The sequence below is a fragment of the Nicotiana tomentosiformis genome, chromosome 8 (genome assembly GCF_000390325.3).
Source record: "Nicotiana tomentosiformis chromosome 8, ASM39032v3, whole genome shotgun sequence".
Classification (NCBI taxonomy): Eukaryota; Viridiplantae; Streptophyta; class Magnoliopsida; order Solanales; family Solanaceae; genus Nicotiana; species Nicotiana tomentosiformis.
Window position 1 is genome coordinate 3,184,476 of NC_090819.1, and position 24,421 is coordinate 3,208,896.

General features: G+C 38.9%; 3 protein-coding genes across 5 annotated transcripts; all 3 read left to right on the forward strand.

Moving 5' to 3' along the window:
• The first annotated feature begins 8,687 nt into the window (after positions 1-8,687).
• On the forward strand, positions 8,688-11,063 carry LOC104088609 (probable glutathione S-transferase parC). Of its 3 annotated transcripts, none has more exons than XM_009593316.4 (3): positions 8,688-8,826; positions 9,197-9,521; positions 10,487-11,063. In XM_009593316.4, exons 2-3 carry the CDS (start codon positions 9,204-9,206, stop codon positions 10,832-10,834), a joined length of 666 nt encoding a protein of 221 aa, XP_009591611.1. In that variant the 5' UTR covers positions 8,688-8,826; positions 9,197-9,203; the 3' UTR covers positions 10,835-11,063. The 3 variants fall into 3 exon arrangements, with proteins under 3 accessions (XP_009591611.1, XP_009591609.1, XP_009591608.1); XM_009593314.4 differs by lacking the exon at positions 8,688-8,826 and adding an exon at positions 8,898-9,087; XM_009593313.2 differs by lacking the exon at positions 8,688-8,826 and having other exon boundaries at positions 9,094-9,521.
• Positions 11,064-11,328: 265 nt separating this feature from the next.
• LOC104088608 (probable glutathione S-transferase) lies at positions 11,329-18,950 on the forward strand. Its single transcript, XM_009593312.4, has 2 exons — positions 11,329-12,785; positions 18,014-18,950. Exons 1-2 carry the CDS (start codon positions 12,465-12,467, stop codon positions 18,359-18,361), a joined length of 669 nt encoding a protein of 222 aa, XP_009591607.1. The 5' UTR covers positions 11,329-12,464; the 3' UTR covers positions 18,362-18,950.
• An 894-nt stretch (positions 18,951-19,844) lies between these two features.
• LOC104088606 (probable glutathione S-transferase) lies at positions 19,845-21,187 on the forward strand. The gene is made up of 2 exons (XM_009593311.4): positions 19,845-20,235; positions 20,661-21,187. Exons 1-2 carry the CDS (start codon positions 19,900-19,902, stop codon positions 21,003-21,005), a joined length of 681 nt encoding a protein of 226 aa, XP_009591606.2. The 5' UTR covers positions 19,845-19,899; the 3' UTR covers positions 21,006-21,187.
• Positions 21,188-24,421: the final 3,234 nt, after the last annotated feature.

The following is a 24,421-nucleotide window of genomic DNA, read 5'->3' on the forward strand; positions in this document are numbered from 1 at the left end:
ATGTTTTACGAGAGGTCCACGAAGGCACTTGTGGGAACCACTCCGGCACCGAATCACTGATTCACAAAATCATTAGAGCAGGATACTATTGGGATAGCATAGAAAAAGACACTAAGGAGTTTGTTCGAAAATGTGATAAATGTCAAAGGTTTGCACTGATGATCCATCAGCCCGGAGAACAACTTCATTCAGTCCTATCCCCATGGCCATTCATGAAATGGGGTATGGATATCGTTGGCCCTCTGCCATCGGCCCCGGGTAAAGCTAAGTTCATTTTATTTATGACTGAATATTTCTCTAAATGGGTTGAAGCACAGGCATTCGAGAAAGTGAGAGAGAAAGAGGTTGTAGACTTCATCTGGGATCACATCGTATGTCGATTTGGGATACCCACCGAAATAGTGTGTGACAATGGAAAATAATTTATCGGCAGCAAAGTGACGGAATTCCTCGAAAACCATAAAATAAAAAGGATATTAACAATGTCGTATCACCCTAGTGGGAACGGACAGGCCAAATCGATGAACAAGACTATCATTCAAAACATAAAGAAAAGGTTGAACGACGCTTAGGGAAAATGGAGAGAAATTCTACCCGAAGTCCTTTGGGCATATCGAACAACATCAAAGTCCAATACGGGGGCAACTCCGTTCTCCTTAGTATATGGCTCTGAAGCCTTAATTCCAGTCAAAGTCGGGGAACCCAGTGCCAAGTTTCAACATACAACAGAAGAGTCAAATCACGAGGCTATGAATACTAGTCTCGAATTATTGGATGAAAAACGAGAAGCCGCTCTCGTCCGATTGGCCGCCCAAAAGCAGCGGATCGAAAGATACTATAATCGAAGAACCATTCTTCGCCATTTTAAAATCGGGGACTTAGTGCTAAGGTAAGTCACCCAAAATCCAAATGAAGGAAAACTAGTTCCAAACTGGGAAGGACCGTATAAGGTACTCGAAATCGTAGGTAAAGGATCCTACAAGCTCGATGTTATTAACGGTAAACAACTACCAAGCAATTGGAACATGTTGCATCTAAAATGATACTACTGCTAAGGTACGACCCTCCCATGTTCGTTTATATTTTGAAACTAACCCTAGCAGGAGTTCGACCAGGAACAGGGATAGATTATTCAACACAAAGCCTTAGGCCTAAGAGCACGCGTTGCACTCTTTTTCCCTTAGACCGGTTTTATCCCAAATGAGTTTTTCGGCAAGGTTTTTAATGAGGCAACCATTGATCGTGCTAACTTAGAATAATTCAACAGTATCTGAGGCCTCTTTACAATCAATCTTGAATACTGGGGGACATTACCATCGAATAAATCAAGTTCGATACAATAAAGTTACTTCATGTCAAATAGGGTCTCGATAGGGAAAAGTGTAAGGGCCAAATGGTCAAAACGAACCATGCCCGCATAGTTTCGCTCGAACCTTGGAACAAAACACGAACACATGTATAATGACTTATGAAGAGAAACTTCTTCTTTACCGATATCTCATATTTTGGAAAGTTTGTTCTACTTCATGATTCACACAGGCTTAAGGGCCGATCACGACCGAAGGAGTTTGAAAAACTTACCCCATAAATCGGGGACTGGCAATTAAAATACCAAAGAAATAAAGATCCATAAAGCCTACAGACTACATTACTTCGAGTTCGAGCAAACACTCACTCGACCACTAAGCCTACGGGCTACATTACTTCGAGTTCGAGCAAACACTCACTCGACCACTAAGACTACAGGCTACTATTACTTCGAGTTCAAGCAATCACTCACTCGACCACTAAACCTATCGGCTACTATTACTTCGAGTTTGAGAAATCACTCACTCGACCACTAAGCCTAAGTGCTACTCTTACCTCGAGTTCGAGCAAACACTCACTCGACTACTAAGCCTAAGGGCTACTATTACTTCGAGTTCGAGCAAACACTCACTCGACCACTAAGCCTACGAGCTATATTACTTCGAGTTCGAGTAAACACTTACTCGACCATTAAGCCTACGGGCTACATTACCTTGAGTTCGAGCAAACACTCACTCGACCATTAAGCCTACGGGCTACTATTACTTCGAGTTCGAGCAATCACTCACTCGACCACTAAGCCTACGTGCTACTATTACTTCGAGTTCGAACAATCACTCACTCGACCACTAAGCCTAACGGCTACTCTTACCTCGAGTTCGAGCAAACACTCACTCGACTACTAAGCCTAAGGGCTACTCTTACCTCGAGTTTGAGTAAACACTCACTTGACTACTAAGCCTACGAGCTACATTACTTTGAGTTCGAGTAAACACTCACTCGACAACTAAGCCTACGGGCTACTCTTACCTCAAGTTCGAGCAAACACTCACTCGACCACTAAGCCTACGGGCTACTATTACTTCGAGTTCGAGCAATCACTCACTCGACCACTAAGCCTAAGGGCTACTCTTATATCGAGTTCGAGCAAACACTTACTCGACTACTAAGCCTAAGGGCTACTCTTACCTCGAGTTCAAGCAAACACTCACTCGACTACTAAGCCTAAGGGCTACCTTACTTCGAGTCTGAGAAATCACTCAACCATAAAGCCTAAGGGCTACTCTTACTTCAAGTCCGAGCAAGCACTCACTCGATTACAAAGACCACAAGGTCCGAATTCGATCAAATTGCCCAAAGCCCCGAACTTATGAAAACTTTCATAAGGCATGAATGAAACAAAATCTTCACAAGGCAGAAAATAAAACAGAGACAAGTTAGGGAAAGAAAAGATCTTTATATATATATATATATATATATATATATATATATAAGTGTTTACAATGCCCGAACAGGACTCTACTCAAAAATTCAAAATGGAAAAAACCCTAAGTTTCCTGGTTATCTCTGGGGGTGGTATCTTCTCCATCGGGCTCCTCCCCGCTCTCGGACCCACACTTGCTCCCATCATCATCGGAAGCCAAGGCTCCAGTATCGACTTCAAGCTCTTTAGCCCTTTTTATCTCTTCGGTTAGATCAAAACCTCGAGCATGGATCTCCTCGAGGGTTTCCCTCCGAGATTGGCATCGGGCGAGTTCAGCAATCCTATGTTCTCGAGTTTTAGCGGTCTCGGCTGCCTCTCTCGCTTGAATCTGAGCGGCTTCAGTATTGGCCTGATAGACGGCCACGAATACATCCGCATCGGCCTTTGCTTTTTCTGCTTCAGTTTTGGCCTTAGCAATTCGGAAGCCAACCGAGCCTCGAGATCCTCTATTTTCCTTGCTTGAACCGAGCTCCTATCCTTTATGCCTTGAAGTTGACTTTCGGCCGATAATAATTGGGCTCGAGCAGTTTCTTTTTCTGCAGCAAGGCGGTCCATGCCATCTTTCCACCCCAAGGTCTCCGCCCTTATCGTATCAATCTCCTCACGAAGCAGCCCGATCTCCTCAAACTTCTGCTGAAACTGTGAGATCGAAATATTAGCCGTCGTTCCAGAATCGAGCCTATGAGTTTTTAAGATTATCATTACCTACTCAGTCAGGTCGGCCTGGTCTTGATGAGCCTTGGCCAACTCGGCTCGGAGCTCCTTGATTTCCTCTTCCCTTTGCCCGCAGAGGAGTTTAAGAGCGTTTCTCACTTCAGTGACCCTTCGGAGGTCGGCTTCATACCGACTCAGCTCAGCTCAATATCGAGAACATGCTTCTCGATGAACCAATGAGGCCTACGAAGAAAGAAGAAAAGAAGTTAGAAAAGAAAAACAAACATAAAGGTGGTACCAACAAAGGGAGTTATAGCTTACCCGATTCATAGCTTGTTGCACTTCATAGAAAGGGATCGACACATCACTAGGGCCAGCAACATCCTCGACACCAGTAAAGAAATCACGGAAAGCGTCCTCCTCTTTGTGAGACCGGCCTACCTCGAGGGTCCCCAAAGCTTGGGCTTCCCGAATCTCCCCTTCAGAAAAGCGGGGAGAGTAGCCGAGTCTCCGATTACTATTGCCCCAAGTGAGTCGCTTGGGGCGTTCTCTTCGGTTCGGAGATGTTCAGGGCCGGCTCCCTTCAGATATATCCACTATTTGTTGACTTCGGTGGGAGGCATCCTCGATCTCCAGCAACTCGGGGACTTTACCCGAACCCTTCTCTGATATCCCATCAGTTCGAGGTAGAGGCTCATAAACCACCATCAATCCAACTGCCTTTGGGGCATCGATGGTTTTCTTCACTCAGGCCACCAGTACAGACCCGTCGTCTTCTTCTTCTTCCTCGTCTTCATCCCTTAGATGCCGAACTGATTTTTCGGTCAAAGGGATGGTATTATTCCTCAGCTTACGAGCCGCCCTTGTCTTAGGTTGTGGATCCTTGGAAGTAGAGGCCCTTTTTCTCTTATAGTCCTTCGCCAGTTTTGGGACCGGGGCCGGCATCTCTTCCTCACCAGACGGGGGCCTCAATCCCTCACCTTTGCCCAGGCCTACACATAAGAAAATTGGCTAAGTATATGGAAAATATTTTCGAACTATCAAAGACATGAGAAAAAAGCTTACCATGATATTTGGCCTCCCATCGACCCTTTGACAAATCATGCCACGAGTGCTCGGCGTATGTAGAGGTCAAAGCCAGGTCCCGTACCTAGCTCTTAATGTTAGAAACTGCGCTAGGCATCCAAGGAACCGCTGTATCGCAAAAGGGGATATCGGTGAGAAAGAAACGGAGGGGCAAAATAATAGGAGATAACAGTAGAATTATACTTACGCTTCATGTTCCATTCCTCGGGAAATGGCATCTTCTCAGTCGGGATTAGGTCCGAAGTCTTCACTCGAACGAACCTTCCCATCCAGCCTCGATCCTTGTCCTCGTATATGCTCGAGAACAGCACCTTGGTATCCCGACGCTAGAGTTTTATTAACCCACCTCGAAAGGGGCGGGGGCTGTACAATCTAATAAGGTGGTCGAGGCTCGATTTTGTTCACAAAAAAGTAGATCAGAATAACGATCCGCCAAAAAGAAGGATGGATTTGGCCTAGGGTTATTTGGTATTGACGGCAAAAATCGATGACAACAGGGTCGAGGGGGGCCTAACGTGAAAGGGTAGGTATACACACTTAAAAATTCTTTCACATGAGTAGTAATATCTTCCTCGGAAGTCGGGATTACCACTTCTTTGTTCTCCCAGTTGCAATCTTTCCTTATCTGTTCAAGACGCCCCTCGGTTATCGAGCACATATACCTCGATACTGGCTCACATCGACCGGGAACCGACAAGCCTTTGTCGATCTTAAAATCGAAGGTAAGAACACATGCACCGGGAACACACTCCTCAGGTTGTGGCTCCATCGGTGTTTTGTCGGCAGCAGGCTGTGAAAAAGAAGCTTTTTTTAGGAATGATTTTATATGTTTTCTCCATTCTGGATTTAAAGATCGAAAATAGAAAGAGATGACAAAGGTTTTTTTTTTTAAAAAAAAAAGAGATTTTGCAGTGAAAATCACAGAAGAAAGATTTTGCAGTGAAAATCATAGAAAAAAGATTTTGCAGTAAAAATCACAGATTTATAGATAAACTCAGAAGGTGCGAGAAAGAACTTGGAAAATTTGGAGATTGAAGATGTAAAAGTGATAAATGGTAAAAAAAATGGGCTATTTATAGATTGAGCAATGGCGGTGCAATATCAGCAGTGGCCGATAATCGTCTGACACGCATTAAATGCCTTGGTAAACTGAACCGACGAGACATCTATCACATACGTCATGGTCGGTTTTGGTGCAAACGTCAGTGTATATCTAATAACGCCGTTGAAAAATCACGTCGTTTCTCACCACATTCCTCCCGAGAAACGAGGGGACTATCTGTATACGGTCGAAATCGATTTCGCCCTTCGTATGATTAGTCGAGATGAGAACATAATGAACCGAAGATAGTCTTCATAATATCGAGATGAGATCCGAAGAAGGCAAAAATGTGCTTTGAGTTTTAGGGACAGATCAAATACCGAGTTCGAAGTCATTATCGAGCTCGAATCCAAATCGAACTATAATGAGAAGCGATGAAAACAAGCTTAAGAGCCAGAGGCCAACCAATACCAAGCCCGAGTCAATACCGGACCCCGAGTCAATAGCGAGCTCGAGCCCACATCGAGCTTTAAGCATGGAAACTGACTGATACCAAGTCCGATCAAGATCGAGTCAAGAGACAAAAGCCGTTACAGACGCACTAAGAAAGGGAATCTCGGCGGAACTTAGGAAAAAACTGATTTATCATGGGTTCTCTCCACTATGTATTTCTTATTATATCCAAAGTAGGATCTCTCCACTATAAGAGGGATGGTTATTATTCCTGCAAAGGGGATCAGGTCATTTATACACTATAACTCAAATACTGTTGATACATTCCCATATTAAGAGATTATCCTTTTGAGCTTCACACATAATTTTATTTTTGCTTGTTCATAAATCATCTTCCCTTCAACTCGATTTGTATCTTTTCTTTATAGTCAATATTCGATATTTTTACTTACTCTTACGATTTGTGTCAAGTTATACCACGTACCCTTAGAACTACATACAAATTCAACTCTATCCGTTTTTCGGGTAAACATTGTTAGTTCTGATTTGATCTATGTCAGTGGGCTTGGTGGAAAGGAGATTTGACGGATATGGTGATTAATATGGTTGAAATCAAATGGGTTAGGGGTTTTGGGCGACAATGGTTGCTGGAAATTAACAAAATGAGTAGGTAGGCACCAAGAGTGAACTATTAGTCACGGATCAGAGACATTTACCAGTAAGTTTTTCGGCCAACTCGAGTTTTCCGGTGGTCTATGAGTTTCTCGGATTTGGGGCTTTGGTGTTGCCGGCAATAGCTTCTTTTACTGATTTGGGGTAGTGTGGGGGAGCTCACTAGAGAAGAGAAGTGAAAATGAAATGAAATTTTAATAAATTAATAGAAATAGGACCCACAAATAACACATGTCAAGTAATCAATAATCTAGCATATGATGTGTTTTACATGTCACGACAATTGATATACACATTCGGTTGTATGTATTTATTGGAAAAGGTGTAAGTCTGTGTACCAAATTGACAAATATGTACAAGTTTAAGTGACCACGAGGCGATTCTGTCTAACATTTTAATGGTTCAAGTTTTGCAAAAAAAGCAGCTTTTCGACCAAACACTAACAAATGAAAGTTTTTTAATTTCTGCAACAACTGAAAAAGTTTGATTTAGTTTTTGCAATAACTAAAAAGCTTTTCTTTCCTTAGTATGTCAAAGAAAAGTAGTAGTAGCAGTATTTTTTGTTTTTTCAAAACATCAAATAAAATTGAAAGTTTTCTTCAAATTATTGAAGCAAACACTAACCTCCCGTTTGGATATAGATTTTGGCTATATTTTTTTAAAAAGTTTTTGACAATATTGTTTGTTCATGAAATTAATGGATGAAGTGAAAATTTTTCAATCACTTACAAAGCTTCAACTTTTTTCCAAATAAAATACATGTCTAAACATAATTTCAACTTTCAAAAATTATTTTTCAACACAATTTTAAAAACTCATTTTTTCGAGTGTTAACCACATTTATGTCCAAACGCTAGGTATGTTTAAGGTTGTATGCATCTACAATTTTTGGATGGTGTATGAACATAAACTATGAAGTAGCACATGCTACCAAGAATATCATCTGCTCCACTTAATGCTGTCATTACTTCTTGATATCATTTAATATTCTGTCTTTGTAAAGAGTTGATATGATTGAAGAGAGTTATACAGAATTTGATAGGAAAATTGTGTAGTACGTAGTTAATTTTGTTCATCTTTCCTATTATAAAAAAGAAATGATAAAGATTTCTGATTGGTACAAAGTCATTTTTTTATGCTTAATATCTTATTATTATTATTCTTCTCCATCAGTTGATGTAACTTCATTAATGAGATAGTTGTTTTTTGTTCTTTTGTTGTATAAATACATAAGTGAAAATTCGTTATGTTTATAAACAGTATAATAATTTGCTTATGCTACTTGATCTGCTAAATGCTATCTAGAAGACTGGAACCTTTCAGCATGACAGAGTTTAAATCTATGAAAATTTATTTATATGGAGATTTTTGTCGAATTTTTAGGGTGCCGATTACTCCTCTCCCCGTATCCACCTCTGCCTCCGGGCAATTTTAACTTTTGTTCTGATGTTACTGTCTTTTGCCCCAGAATAAAAAATTGAAATATGGACTAATGGCAGTAAATTTAAAATCAATAAAACAAAAGTCTCCTTAGCTTGTCTCCCACTAATGGTAGATGAACTCATGAAAGTGACATTGGGTGACTATTCTTGTTTTTTTCCAATCATTTCTAACCATTTGGATTAAGTTCATGTATTTGTCTTTGATGAGATTTCATATGATATAAAGATTTTTATGGGTTTGGCTAAGAAAGTTGTATAGAAGTTTATTTTTTCATATTTCATGTAATAATTCTTGAGCTCATAGGCGGATCTAGTATTTAGATCCTATGAATTCGACTTTTAAGTTTTCAGTATTATACCCATTATATTTTAAAAGTTATGTGTTCATACTATTTTTTTAATTTTAATAAATTTTTACATATAAATTTTTACTCCACGTCAAAAGTTATGAGTTTAATTGAACCCGTTTGTATAACTCTACATCCGTCCTTGCTTGAGCCGAGGGTCTCTCGAAAACAACCTCTCTATCTGCACAAGACAGAAATAAGTTTTGAATACACATTATCTCCTCAAATCCCATTTGTGAGATTATACCTAAGTTATTATTATTATTTCATATTATAATCTGAATATCTTCCCTCCACCTGTTGATGCAAGTATGGTCCTCATCTTATTCGGATTATAAGGTACATAATTAAATATTTTGGGATAGAGATCAATTAAAAAAAGTAGGGGAGCTCTTTTTCTACGAAAATGGAGCCTGCCATGTTTGAAACTTTGAATTTTGTTATATACAAAGTTTGAAACTCTGACTTGTGTGTTGGCCACATGTCAAGATCTTGAATATTAAAGAAGTTAAGGAAAAAGAATAAAGTTGCAATTCTATTTATAGAACCTTAACTAAGCCATTTAAGCTAAACTAGTTTCTGTTCTACCACCTTCACAAGGTAGGGGTTAAATTTGTGCAACTACTGTCCTCCCTATTCGTTTCGTAGTTGTTGTTACTGTTATAGTTTCTGTTCTAAACTTATTAACAACTTGAACTTCGTTTCACAGCATAAGAATGGAGAATGACGAGGTGATTCTATTGAATTTTTGGCCTAGTATGTTTGGAATGAGAGTAAGGGTTGCACTAGCTGAAAAGGAGATCAAATATGAATACAAGGAAGAAGACTTGTTTACTGCTAAAAGTCCTTTGCTTCTGAAGATGAATCCAATCCACAAGAAAATCCCAGTTTTAATTCACAATGGAAAAACTGTTTGTGAATCTCTTATTGCAGTTGAATATATTGATGAGGTGTGGAATGACAAAGCTCCATTGTTACCCTCTGATCCTTATGAGAGAGCACAAGCTAGGTTCTGGGCTGATTACACTGACAAGGTAAATCTTAAAATTATGTTACCTTACCATGTCCTTAAAACAAATTGTTACCCTCTGATTGCGATGGGTATTGTTAGTAGCATAGTGGTATTGTTAGTAGCAGAGTGGCCTTGCTGCCACGATCCACCGAAATTATCCCTTTGTCGCTTCGATTCGTCAAAAAAAAAAAAAAACACTCTTATCCTTTGCTTGTACCTCTTTAAAATTACAATTTATTTGTAGTCCTTCTCAACATGATTATTTCTTATGTATACATCATTGGCCCGGCATTTGCCTATATAATCATTAGTCGGACGGGTGGCAATTGGTTAATGACTTCTAGCGGCAGCAGAATCTATTTGATTCTCTACAAGATCGTAAAACAATTTATTCAAGACTCAATAAATCTCTTAATGTTCTCTAAAATTCTCTTCATTTCTACTCCACAATTCTCAATAATTGACGTTGGAGATAAGTTGTTAGGTGTTTACCTTGGTTTCTTATAATATTTAATTTTCCTTTCTCTTGAAAGAAGGAAAATATATAATCTCCCGTATTTGACTAGTCATTTTTCCTGGAGTAATTTTTTTTAGATATCTATAATTTAAAAATTATTTTTTCTCATTTAGTAGCATCCAGGATATAGTGGCTAGGGGGAGAATTTGTGTGACACGAGTACCCTGTAACTTGTGTGAACCTCTCTCTATCCTTAAAATAAACTTTTTGTTATTTTGTACTCTCTTTTATATAGTGAATTACTTATCTCCACCAGTGGATGTAGGCCAACTGATTGAACTACATTAAATATTTGTATCTTTTGATATATTTCTCTTTTATTTTCTGATTTATCATTGTTGAAGATATGCTTTGCTAGCTTCCTCATTACACCTGATTATTTCGATCCTAGCACTGACCCGTAGTTGATTGATATTCTTTGATGTGAGCACAATAGATAACTTTTTATATGGGAAATCTTGAAATTGCAGTTGTATGATTATGGGAGAAAAATATGGGCAACCAAAAGAGAGGAGTTTGAGGGAATTACGAAGGACTTGATAGATCCACTCAAGTTACTAGAGCTGGAAGTATTGAGAGACAAGCCTTACTTTGGAGGGGAAAGCTTTGGTTTTGTGGATATTGCCTTGATTGGATTCTACTGCTGGTTTTATACATATGAGAACGTTGGCAACTTCAGCATAGTGGCCGAGTGCCCGAAACTTGCTGCTTGGGGAAAGAGATGCATGCAGAGGGAGAGTGTCTCCAAATCGGTGCCCGACCCTCATAAGATTTATGAGGTACTACTAGAATTTAGAAAGAATTATGGAGTAGAATAAACATATTAATGTGCTTCAGAATTGGAGTATGAGTAGATCTATTTTTCTAGGAATAAAGACAATCGCCAAGCGCTGGCTTGTGGAGTCTCAGTATTGTTTATGTAATAAAGTGACTATTTCAAAGTAAAGTCCTATTTTATGTCATCAGGATATGAATAATGTCAACATATATGTTGTTTTTCCTTTTCATAAATTGTTGAAAGACGGGCTGAGTCAATATCTTGCCTTATACCTCTTCAAGTTGAGCCATTTTAATTTTGAACTAATGGTTTCCTGTTCTTGTCACCACTATTCTTAATTAAATGAAAATATGGCTGGCCAAACTCAAGGGCAAAGATAATCAAAACTAACAGAAGGATCCAATGCACTTTTTGCAGACACTAAAGAATGATAAACAACCAATTGTAGAAGCCAATTTTTCATCAATAATATTGTAGTAGAACATAGGAGAAGTGACCAAATGTCAAAAGTTTCTTTTCAGACAATTTGGAACAGCGCGAAGATGGTGTAATGAGCATCCTATATATCGATCATCATCAACTACTTAAAGCTTCAAAAAAGTTTAAAAAAAGAAAATTCTCTACAAAGATGGAAGTTATAATCAATTATGACTCATAATGTAAGCAGTGGCATACTTATCATAACATGTGATACCAGCTCTACTACAACACTTGGATAGCTGATCCCACACATCCGTATGCACTAGTTTCAACTTCTCCTTCTTTGGCGTCCTTTCCGAGTTTGAGAAACTAACTCTCTTTTGTTTTCTGTACATACAATCTTCGCACAAACCTAATTCAACATGCTTGAGGTTTGGCAACTTTTCTTTGGATGCCAACAACTTTATTCCCTTCTCACTTATATGTCCGAGCCTCCGGTGCTACAATATTGTGTCACGACCATGGTCAACTGCTGTTATAGTATCTTTCTGTATTGCGGTTGCATACAATGTTCCTTTCTTGAAGCCTCGTGCCACAACCAAATTTTCTTTGGTTATCTTCCATGATTCGTTACCGAATACTGTTGTGTATCCTTCACTGTCAATCTGGCCCATGGATATTGAGGCTAGGAACATGTCGGACATTTTGTAATTTCCATAGCATCCCTTGTTAAGTCTTTATATGGACTTCACATTTTCTGACAATATCCAAAGGTTCGTCGTCTGCTAGATAAACCTTCCCAAATTTTTCAGCAACATAATTATGCAATAATTCTGTGATAAATAGCCAACTATTGAGTTGTGTCTAATTTCTCCTCTTAAGCTCTCTCACCTACTAGGCTACTACTGTACTAGGTTCGCAGTAATAGGTTACAGAAATTCATAATAAAACATTTTATGACACATATCAATTAAGAAAAGATGGAGATTAGAGGAATCTTCTTTTTTAATATTTTCTTAGTTGGCCTTTCCTGTACATACATAAGAAAATGTAGCCTGCCTGGGTTTGAATTTTATCGTGTTTTGGCTACATATTAGAATCTTGAATACTGAAGAAGTACTCAGGAAATATAAGAAATAAAAAGTGTGGCACTACATATGCTCTACTTATTGAATCTCCACTAAGCTAAACTAGTTTCTGTTCTATACTTGTTAACAACTTGAGCTTAATTAATTTGCCACAGCATAGAAATGGAGAATGATGGGGTCATTCTATTGGATTTCTGGGCTAGCATGTTAGGAATGAGGGTAAGGATAGCGCTAGCCGAAAAGGAGATCAAATACGAGTACAAGGAAGAAGACCTGTTAAGTACTAAAAGTTCTCTGCTTCTTAAGATGAATCCTATTCACAAGAAAATCCCAGTTTTGATTCACAATGGAAAACCTGTTTGTGAATCTATCATTGCAGTTGAGTACATTGATGAGGTTTGGAAGGACAAAGCTCCATTGTTGTTACCCTCTGATCCTTATGAGAGAGCACAAGCTAGGTTCTGGTGTGACTACATTGACAAGGTAAATCCTAATATTATGTTTTCCTTCTCTTATGTTAAAATGTATAACAAATTATTAGTATTAGAATAAAATGGATAGGAGTAGGATCGAGTAGATATAGAGGACTCATATAGCAGATCCCGTAGTTGATTGATGTTCTTTAATGTGAGTTAGCGCAACCATGGGCGTAACTACATGATCCAAAGGGGTTTAATTGAATTCACTTCGTGGAGAATTATACAATGCAAAGAGGGTAAAAATCATTTGTTTTTGTATATACATTAATTGTTGATTCCCTTTGACATAAAACTTCTACTGATGAGACGCACATCTTGCATTTTTCTAACCTTCTTGTTTGAATTCCGGCTCTGCCACTAGCACAAGCGCACAAGTGGAGCGCTGGAGCAACTGTAAAGTTGTTTCTGTGTGACCTATTGGTCACGGGTTCGAGCCGTGGAAGAAGCCACTGATGTTTGAATTAGGGTAGGTTGTGTATATCACACCCTTTAGGGTGCGGCCCTTCCTCGGACCCTGAATGAGGGATGCTTTGTGCATCGGGCTACCTCACGCCGACTAGCACAAGTACATATAAATAATTGTTTGGCACATCTTTGAAAATTGCAGATTGTAAAGTACTCAACAAAGAATACTGAATTGCACGACCTAAGAAGCTAAGGTTTGTAGAATAGACTCTGAACAGTAGAGCAGTGAGAGCTAATCGAGATTTAGAGAGAAAGAGAGAGAGAGTGATAACTTGTATAATATCTGAATGAATCCCTACAACGTTTCCCCCACCTGCTTATACCTAGTGGATCCGTTAACTGCTTTCTAACGGCCCTAACGACCTCCTTAACCGACTAACTAACTAGTGTAGTAATTGACTTATAACCCCTGTACTTATTATTCATACAAAGACACCCCTAATAGAATATAATGTAACTGATATGTAACAAATCTTCCCCCCTTAAGAGTCCTTGTCCTCAAGGACAAACTGAGGAAATTGCTGCTTGAGAGAGTGTACATCCATTCAAGTGCTATCTTCTAATGGGCAGTTGAACCATTTAACCAAGACCTGAGAATTAATCCTGGTGCCCTTTGTCACTTCCCTAGTGTCTAGAACTCTTTCTGGTTCCAGAACAATGTAACCATGTGGAGACAATGAGATAAGCAAGTCGGGAACTACAGGTTTGTCCCCCAATTGCTTCTTTAGTAATGAGACATGGAAGGTGTTGTGTATCTTGGCATCAGAAGGGAGGTCCAACTGGTAAGCAATTGTGCCTATCTTCCTTAAGACTTTAAAGGGACCAAAGTACTTGGCATTTAGCTTGTGATATGAGTGCCCTTTTAATGACATTTGCCTGTAAGGTTGTAGCTTGACATATACCATATCTCCTTCTTCAAAAGATCTATGGGATCTCTTCTTATTAGTCTGAGCTTTCATTCTTGCTTGGGCTAACTGTAGATGATGCTTCAAGAGTCGTATAGTGTTTTCTCTTGCTCGTAGGCTCCTATCAACCTCCTCCACCAAAGAGCTGTGAGTCACATACGGCAAGTGTAGTGGTGGTTTCTGACCATATAATACCTCATACGGGGTCATTATAATGGCAGAATGGTAAGTGGTATTGTACCACCACTCTGCAAGGGGAAGCCACTTTGCCCATTCCTTAGGCCTATCGCTGCACATGCCCATGAGGTACCCCTCCAAACACTTGTTCACGATCTCAGTCTGCCCATCTGATTGAGGATGGTATACAGAGGAATGGTGCAGCTGAAATCCTTGAACCTCAAATAAAGCTTGCCAGAACTTACTCATGAAAACCACATCTTTGTCACTGACTATGGTCTGTGGCAAACCATGTAACTTGTATATATGATCCAAGAAAAGTTGAGCTACTGTGGCAGCCGTATAGGGATGTACCAAGCTGACAAAGTGGGCATACTTACTCAATCGATCCACCACTACCAATATGACAGACTTATTGTGGGATTTAGGGAGTCCTTCAATGAAATCCAAATTGATATCTTGCCAAACCTTTTGAGGTATCGGATGGGGTTGTAAGAGTCCAGGATAGCTAAAATTTTCCCCTTTGCACTTCTGACAGACTTCACATTGTCTAATATGCTGGTATACATCAATTCTCATTTTCTTCCAGTAGTAAACTTGGCTCAATCTGTATAAAGTAGCATCCATACCAGAATGCCCTCCCACAGCACTATCATGAAAGGAATGCGGAATATCCTCCTTGAGAGCCTTGTCATTGCCAACAACAATTTTGCCCTTCCTGTATAAAAGCTCCTCCTGTAGCATATATATAGGAGAGGAGATGGGATTATCCTTGAGTTGAGCTATCAGTTACTGTAGGTGTGCATCTTCAGCATATGCACCTCTGATCCGTGAGGTGAAATCTGAAGTAATAGTTGATATTGTTAAGAGTTGAGCTTCTTCCATTAGGTACCTAGACAATGCATCTACTACAAGTTTTTCCTTGCATTTCTTATAGAGTATAGTGTAATCATATCCCATCATCTTAGCAACCCATTGCTGTTGACTAGGTGTTCATACTCTTTGCTCCAACAGATATTTAAGTGGCTGGTGATCAGTTTTAATGGTGAAATGTCTCCCAATCAAATAAGGCCTTCACTTGTCGATAGCTGTAACTATTTCTAACATCTGCTTCTCATAAACTGATAATGTGAGGTGTTTGGAGCCTAGTGCTTTGCTCATATAAGCAAGGGGATGATCAGCCTGCATCAGCACTGCCCCTATACCCAGCCCACAAGCATCTGTTTCAATCACAAACTCCAACGCAAAGTTTGGTAAAGCCAATACAGGTGTAGTAGTCATAGCTGCCTTAAGCTGTTCGAATGCCACAGTAGCTTCTCCTGACCATTCAAACTTGTCCTTTTTTAACAGATCAGTTAGTGGTCTAGCCATGACCCCATATCCTTTGACAAACCTCCGATAATAACCCGTTAATCCTAGGAACCCTCTGAGTTCTTTGACTGTCTTAGGCATTGGCCAGTCTTTAATCACTTGAATTTTGCTGGGATCTGCAGTCACTCCTTCTTGAGTAATGATGTGCCCCAGGTAATCTACTTTTGTCCTCCCAAAAGAGCATTTGCTGAGATTTACAAATAAGGTGTTCTCCTTCAGAATCTGAAAAGCTTGTTATAAGTGCAATAAATGGTCTGGCCACATAGTGCTATAAATGAGTATGTCATAACAAAAACACTAGTATAAACTTTCTTAGGTAACGCTGGAATATTTGATTCATTAAGCTCTGGAAGGTCGAGGGAGTATTTGTTAATCCAAATGGCATAACTACAAACTCGTAGTGGCCATTATGAGATCTGAAAGCTGTCTTCTCTATATCCTTATCAGCCATCCTGATCTGATGATAACCAAATCTAAGGTCCAACTTGGAGAAATATTTGGACCCTCCCAATTCATCTAACAGTTCCTCTATAACTCGTATAGGGAATTTATCCTTGACTGTGCATCCATTTAGCTGCCTATAATCGATACAAAGCCTCCATGATCCATCTTTCTTCTTAACCATGACAATAGGAGATGAGTATCAACACATGTACCATCTTCCCTTTGATTCCACCTTTTACCCTCATAGTCCTGTAATCCCCATCTAGAGCATGGACTGACATTTGAGGGCTCAAAGCAGATTCATCGATGGCTCCTTCCTCACTCAAACCATCATTCAACTCCCATTCTTCTTCCTCTTCCTCCACTTCCAAGAAATAGAGTTGTTTCCTTCCCCTACAGTTGTGCCCAGGAGTGAACTTTTCATCACACCAGAAACACAGACCCCTAGCCCTCTTTTCATCCATCTCAGCTGCAGAAAGTCTTTTGGCTGTCCTCATCACAGGTTTCCCACTAGAGCTAGGTAACCTGGCACCTTCAGTGAGTTTGTTCTGGTTAGTTCCTTGGTTCTGCAAGTACCCTCTTGAATTGGAATGCCACGCAGAGGTTGGGGTAGGTAGAAGAGCACTGGAGCTCCTCAACAGCATCTGACTTTGTTCCTTTTATAATTTCAAAGAGTGTTCAGCCAACTTAGCCAAACTGTATGCCTTCATTAGAGACCTTGGCAGGGGCGGCTCAAGCGCAAGCAGGGCCTAAGGCGAAAGTTTAATATGGGGCCTAAGTATTTATAGGAACGTTATAATATATATTTTTATTTAAAATCTATTCTTCTAGAATCTAGCTATTGGTGCCAAGATGGTTTTGAATAACCGGATGCATATTTTCTTGTTGACATATTTATATTTTAAAAAACAATTAAACAATATGTACAGAGTAAAATTAATAAAATAATAAATAATAAATGAAAATAACACTAGAGAAAGTTAGAATGATATTACCCAATGACTGACTGATTCAAGAAGTTTGAAGACTTTGATTCCAAAATATCTAGTTGTTGGCTTGTTGGAGTCTCGGAGAAAGAAAGAAATCTAATAGAAAGAACTAAGATGATGAGCATGAATAAAGAGGAATGAAGAATGAAATGAAATTGAAACGTTGGGTTGGGATTGCTTAGGAAGAAGAGTAAAAAGTAGAGTTGTCGAATCAAATCAAAGTGACAACTATTTTTCTACTATTTTAAGCTTTACTTTATTAATATATCTAAAAGTTTTTCTTTCTTTTTATATAAAAAGTACAAAAGTAATATATATTAAAAAAAAGAAAAACCTATAAACCTATAAAATATATATTATTCCTAAAAAATGGGCCCCAAAATTGCCGCCCTGGATCTTGGTCCAAAGCTGGTGAATTTTGTCCAAAGCATCTTCATGTCGCTCATTCTGTACACGAACCTGCTCCCTAATTTTGTCCATTTCTCGTCGAATTTCACTGTTCCTCGTCGTCTCCGGCATGATTTCTAGCCAATGACCGGCTGCTCTGATACCAATGTAACGTACTCAACAAAGAATACTGAATTGCACGACCTAAGAAGCTAAGGTTTTCAGAATAGCCTCTGAACAGTAGAGCAATGAGAGTTAATCGAGATTTAGAGAGAAAGAGAGAGAGTGATTACTTGTATAATATCTTTATAAAACCCTACAATGTTTCCCCCACCTGCTTATATCTAGTGGATCCGTTAACTGCTTTCTAACTTCCCTAACGACCTCCTTAACCGACTAACTAACTAGTGTAGTAATTGACTTATAACCCTTGTACTTATTATTCATACAAAGACACCCCTAACAGAATATATTGTACCTGGTATGTAACACAGATGTATGATTTTGGGCGAAAAATATGGACAACCAAAGGAGAAGAGCATGAGGAAGGTAAGAAGAAATTTATAGATTCACTCAAGTTACTGGAGCTAGAAGCATTGGGAGACAAGCCTTACTTTGGAGGGGAAAACTTTGGTTTTGTGGATATTGCCCTGATTGGATTCTACAGCTGGTTTTATGCCTATGACACCTTTGGCAACTTCAGCATAGAGGCCGAGTGCCCTAAGCTCGTCGCTTGGGGCAAGAGATGTATGCAGAGGGAGAGCGTCTCGACGTCTCTAGCTGACCCTCATAAGATCTATGAGATGCTACAAGTATTTAGAAAGAATCATGGAATGGAATAAACATACTCATGTGCTTCATAATCCATGAATGGCACTTAGTTCTGCCTCGTATATTCGTTTTTCTAGGAATAAAGACATTTCGCCTAGCTGGCTTGTGATGTATCAGTATTATTTTTTGTAATTCTGCTGCTGCTGCTTCTCATTTGGACTGAGCAGCGACTACTTAAAAGTAATATCCCACTTCATGCATTTTGGATTTGAATATTGTGAACAGATGTGTTGTTCTTCCTTTTCTGAATTCTGGTCTATTAGGTAAATATGAATTGAAAATTTCAGATAGTTAGCTGCTAGGTGATTTCTTTTGCTTAAGTTTAGGTGGATAGAGTTATCCGATACTTATACTAGTAGGAAGCAACAAGTATCGCTGGAATAGTTAAAGTCCTTGTAAACTGGCCCGACACACTAAAAGTGGAGTCCAGTGTACAAAGCATCCGCGTTCATCTATGGTACGGGGGAAGGGCCGTGTTCACAATAGTGGCCCGGCACCACTATTGTTAAAAAAAAAAAAAGGAAAATGATTCAGATAGTTAGCTCTTTTTTACTAACACAAATGCTACTCCAGATTGAGATGTAATCTAGCAAAGGAAATTACTACACCATAAATTTGGAGCCTTGACTGAAATTAAGTAAAAATATAACAATATTGGCTTGACATATAGAGTGACATTCAGCACAAGGTATCCGCAACTCTTGGATTCCCTGGCCTAGCCAAGACAAGACTTGAAAATCTTGGTCCTATCGATCTAGGCAAAAGAACCTACATTTGCAAAGTAATTTTTACTAATTTAATCAGATTTTTACTCTGCCTCATTACTTGTATGAGTAAAGATGAAAACATTTAGTACTCAATTTTTTATATTTCTTGGATAACTTTAAGGAAGAAAATACTTAGAATATGCCGCCTTAGGGAAAGAATAAGACCAATGAGACTCATCCCATTCCTTTTCCTATTTTAAGTTATATACACTAATATTGTTAAGAATTTTAATTTTTCACTCTATTAATTAGTACAATTTAACCAGTTATATTAGATTTGATATGAAAAGTATATTTACTATTATAAGTCGTTTTTACCTGATATAAAATAACATATACATTGTCTGTGCACAAAATTTAAACTCTTTAAAGTATTATGCAATCTAATCTGCTAGTCGCTATCTAACAAACTAGAACTTTTTATATAACATGTCAGGTCAGAGGCGGATCTAGGATTGAAACTTAATGAGTTCAACCTTGTTGAACTAATTATACCATTAAAATTATGGGTTCAAATCTAATATTTGTTGAGATTTTAATAGATTTTTACATATATATTTATACCGCGTGGCGAAAGTTATAGATTCAGATGAATGCATAGCGGAAAGGCTAGATCCGTCCCTATGCCAGGTAGAAATTGTCACAATCTATGAAAGTCTGGCTCCAGTGCATTTCGTTAATACATAAGCTGAAATTACAAAGTTCCAGCATTTCAATAATTAGATTTATATAACCATCTATATCTATCAAATTGATCAACTAAAACTTCCTATTGTTAATAAATGAGTTTTCTTGATCAAGAAATGGCAGATGATGAAGTGATTCTTTTGAACTTCTGGCCTAGTATGTATGGCATGAGAGTCAGGGTAGCACTAGCTGAAAAGGGTGTTAAATATGAGTACAAAGAAGAGAACTTAGGTGAAAAGAGTTCTTTACTTTTGGAAATGAATCCAGTTTACCAGAAAATACCAGTTCTGATTCACAATGGAAAACCTGTTTGTGAATCACTAATTGTAGTTCAGTACATTGATGAGGTTTGGAAGGACAAAGCTCCACTTCTTCCTTCTGATCCTTATGAAAAATATGAAGCTATATTCTGGGCTGACTATGTGGAAAAGGTAATAACATTTTCTTTCAAGAGTTTAACTTCTACCCACCGACAATGTCAAATCTTTTACACTATCAAGTTACCTAAAAGATAATTACATGAATATGTCATAAAATTTGGATCAGAATTACTTCTACAACATGTTGAAATACATTGACAGTGTAAAAGATTCTTTACGTTATTTGTATATATAAGTTCAGTTCTTCTTTCGAATAGATTATGTAGAAAGATGCTTGATAGAAATAAATTTTTCATGTGCTTATCAAAGGTCAAGTTTCCAAATAATTAGAGCAAAAGTGTTGTTGCAGGCGTAGGTTCAATTGAACTCACCGCTTTCATTTTAGGCTATGTTACATACGTAACAAAACTTTAAAAATGTATATCTTGTATGAATCGCACCTAACTTTGAACTCATTAACTTTAAATTCTGCACAGGTGTTTGATTTGGGACGTAAGATATGGATGACGAGAGGAGGAGAGCAGCAGACAAGAAAGAAAAACTACATAGATAGCTTAAGGATGTTAGAAGGAATTCTTGGAGATAAACCTTATTTTGGAGGAGAAAACATTGGATTCTTGGACATTGCTTTAATAGGATTCTGCAGTTGGTTTTATACATATGAGAAGTTTGGAAATTTTAATACAGAAGCTGAGACCCCAAAGCTAATTGCATGGATGAAGAGGTGCATGCAAAGGGAGAGTGTATCCAAATCTGTTGCTGAACCTCTTAAGGTTTATGACTTTGCTTTGCAGATTAGAAAGCATTATGGAATAGTGTAGACGAATCTTCGCAAACTCGGAACTTTTGTCTGCTCTGATATCATATTTTAGCATTATGGAATAGTAGATCTGATAGGTGATTGATGTTCTTGTATGTGAGCTCAACCAGTGGTGTAGCTACATGATGGTTCAGAATCCTTTGTCAAATAATTATACTTCGAAGTTGTTACAGCAGAGACAAAGGCGACTTAAAAATAGTTTTGTCATAAGTTCAAATTCTTCGCGTAGCATTCTTGTATTTTTTAAATCCCTTTGTTAGAATTCGTAGGCGCTTTGCCACTAGCACAACATATAACTCTTCATGTGAGCTATCTTGAACCTGCACTTGTATGATTTTGGGCGAAAAACATGGGCAACCAAAGGGACATATGTAGTATTTTTCAGTAGATCCACTGAACTCACTAATTTCAGACTCTATATATATATATATATATATATATATATATATATATATATATATATATATATATATATATATATGTGTGTGTGTGTGTGTGTAACAAAGTATCAAAAGTTATATAGGAGTAACCATAGATTACACGTAACCACCAAGCTTTGTGGTGGAATGGATAGAATCTTTCAAATCTTAACCAGAAATTTTCGGTTCAAACCTGGGTATGCAAGAAGATATTATAGGGAGCACTACCCTTTTAATGAGTATTAATTGAGACGCCAAAGCTAATTGCATGGGCAAAGAAGTGTATGCAAAGGGAGAGAGTCTCCAAATGTATTGCTGAACCCCTTGAGGTTTACGACTTTGCTTTGAAAATTAGAAAGAAATATGGAATAGAGTAAACAATTCTTGGGTGAAATATGTAATGTCTTAAACGCCCAAAATGTCTCCAATGTCTTAAACGAGTAATAGCCATGGAGAGGCAATAACTATTGTTCCTTATGTCATTTTTGATGAGCCGCCAAAATTTTAGAAGATTCGTGTCCGGTCTCTCGGGCCCATGCAGATGGCGTAGGCTATAGCATACGAAAATCTAAGAATCGGACGAAATTCAGGTTTTATGGCCCTAAAGGCCAAATAATGAGGAACGGTCATGGCGAGGCGATAACTATTGTTCTTTCGATCATTTTTGATGGGCCGACAAAATTTTAGACGCTCTGAGTCCGTTCACCCGGGGCCCATATAGATGGCGTGGGCTAATGGCATACGAAAATATGGGAATCAAGCGAAATTCTAATTTTTTGGCCCTAAAACGTCAAAAAGCGAGTAACGGTCATGGCGAGCAGATAACTATTGCTCTTTAGGTCGTTTTTGATGGGCCGCCAAAATTTTAAACGATCCAGATCCGGTTGCCCGGGCTCATGCAGACTGCGTGGGCTATAACACATCAAAATCTAGGAATCGAGCAGAATTTCAGTTTTATGGCCCTAAAACGCCAAAAATTGAGGAATGGTCAGGGCGAGGTAATGACTATTGTTCTTTAGGTAGTTTTTGATGAGCCAATAAAATTTTAGATGATCCGGGTTCGGGCGCTCTAACCCATGCAGATGGCGTGGGCTATAGCTCACGAAAATATGGGAATCAGACAGAATTAAAGTTATATGGCCCTAAAATGTCAAAACTAAGGAACGGTCATGGGGAGGAGATCACTATTGTTCCTTAGGTTATTTTTTACGGGCCGGAAAAATTTTAGGTGATCCGGGTCTGGTCGCCCGGACCCATGCAGATGGTGTGGGCTATATCATATGAAAATTAGGGAATTAGACAGAATTCCAGTTTTATGATCCTAAAATGCCAAAATACGAGAAACGGTCATGGAGAGGTGATGACTATTTTTCCTTAGGTTGTCTTTTATGGGCCGGCTAAATTTTAGGCGATCTAGGTCCGTCGCCCGGGCCCATGTAGATGGCGTGGGTTATAGCACACAAACATTTTACAATCGAGCGAAATTCTAGTTCTATGGACCTAAAACGCCAAAAAAGAGGAACGGTCATAGATAGGCGATGACTATTGTTTCTTAGGTCATTTTGATGGGCCGATAAATTTTTGGCGATCCGAGTTCGGATGTCTAACACACGAATATTTGGAAATTAGGCAAAATTACAGTTTTATGGCCCTAACATGCCAAACAAACGAGTAACGGTCATGGCGAGGTGATAACTATTATTTCTTAGGTCATTTTTGATGGGCCGGTAAAATTTTAGGTGATCCGGATCTAGTCGTCCGGGCCCATGCAGATGCGAAATCGGGCAGAATTAAAGTTTTATTGCCCTAAAATGCAAAACAAAACGAGGAACGGTCATGGCGAGGCTATGACTATTGTTCCTTAGGTCATTTTTTATAGGACGACAAAGTTTTAGGTGATCCAGGTCCGGTCGCCCAGGCCCATGCAGATGAGTTGGGCTATAGTACACAAAAATCTGGGAATAAGGCGAAATTTTAGTTTTATGGTTCTAAAACGCCAAAATATAAGGAATGGTCAAGGCGAGGAGATGACTATTTTTCCTTAGGTCATTTTATATAAGCCCGTAAAATTATAGGCGATCCGGGTCCGGTCGCCCGGGCCCATGAAGATAGTGTGGGCTATAGCACACGAAAATCTAGGAATCGGGTGGAATTCCAGTTTTATGGCCCTAAAACTCCAAAACATAATGAACGGTCATGACGAGGCGATTACTATTATTCCTTAGGTCGTTTTTAATTGGCTATCAAAATTTTAGGAGATCCGGGTCGGTCGCCCGGACCCATACAGATGGCGTGGGCTATATCACACGAAAATCTGAGAATCAGGCAGAATTAAAATTTTATGGTCCTAAAATGCCAAAACATAAGGAACGGTTATGGCGAGGCAATGACTATTATTCCTTAGGTAATTTTTGATGGGCCAGCAAAATTTTAGGCTTTTCGGGTCTAGTCGCACGGGCACATGTTGATGGCGTGGGCTATATCACATAAAAATCTAGGAATAAGGTAGAATTCTAATTTTATGGCCCTAAAATGCCAAAAAAAAGAGTAACGGTCATGGAGAGTCGATGAATATCTTTCCTTTGGTTGTTTTTAATGGACCGTCTAAATTTTAGCGATCAACTGGTCCGTCGCTCGGGCCCATATAGATGGCATGGGCTATAACACACGAAAATATGGGAATCTAACATAATTCCAGTTTTATTGCCCTAAAATGCCAAAACATGAGGAATGATCATGGAGAGGCGATGACTATTGTTCCTTAGGTCATTTTTTATGGGCTAGCATAATTTTAGGCGATCCGAGTTCTATCGCTCGAGCCCATGTAGATGGCGTGGGCTATTGCACACGAAAATCAGGAAATCATGTGGGAATTAAAGTTTTATGGCCCTAAAACGCCAAAAAATAAATAACGGTCATGGCGAGGCGATTACTATTGTTCCATAGGTCATCTTTTATGGGCCGGCAAAATTTTAGGCGATCTTGGTCTGGTCGTTCG

Bases quoted from the DNA above. Each gene is read 5' to 3' on its own strand.
- LOC104088609 (XM_009593316.4), top strand. From the start codon at position 9,204: ATGGAGAATGACGAGGTGATTCTATTGAATTTTTGGCCTAGTATGTTT. The intron at 9,522-10,486 runs GTAAATCTTAAA...TTGAAATTGCAG, and splicing joins GGGCTGATTACACTGACAAG to TTGTATGATTATGGGAGAAA.
- LOC104088606 (XM_009593311.4), top strand. From the start codon at position 19,900: ATGAGTTTTCTTGATCAAGAAATGGCAGATGATGAAGTGATTCTTTTG. The intron at 20,236-20,660 runs GTAATAACATTT...AATTCTGCACAG, and splicing joins GGGCTGACTATGTGGAAAAG to GTGTTTGATTTGGGACGTAA.
- LOC104088608 (XM_009593312.4), top strand. From the start codon at position 12,465: ATGGAGAATGATGGGGTCATTCTATTGGATTTCTGGGCTAGCATGTTA. The intron at 12,786-18,013 runs GTAAATCCTAAT...TATGTAACACAG, and splicing joins GGTGTGACTACATTGACAAG to ATGTATGATTTTGGGCGAAA.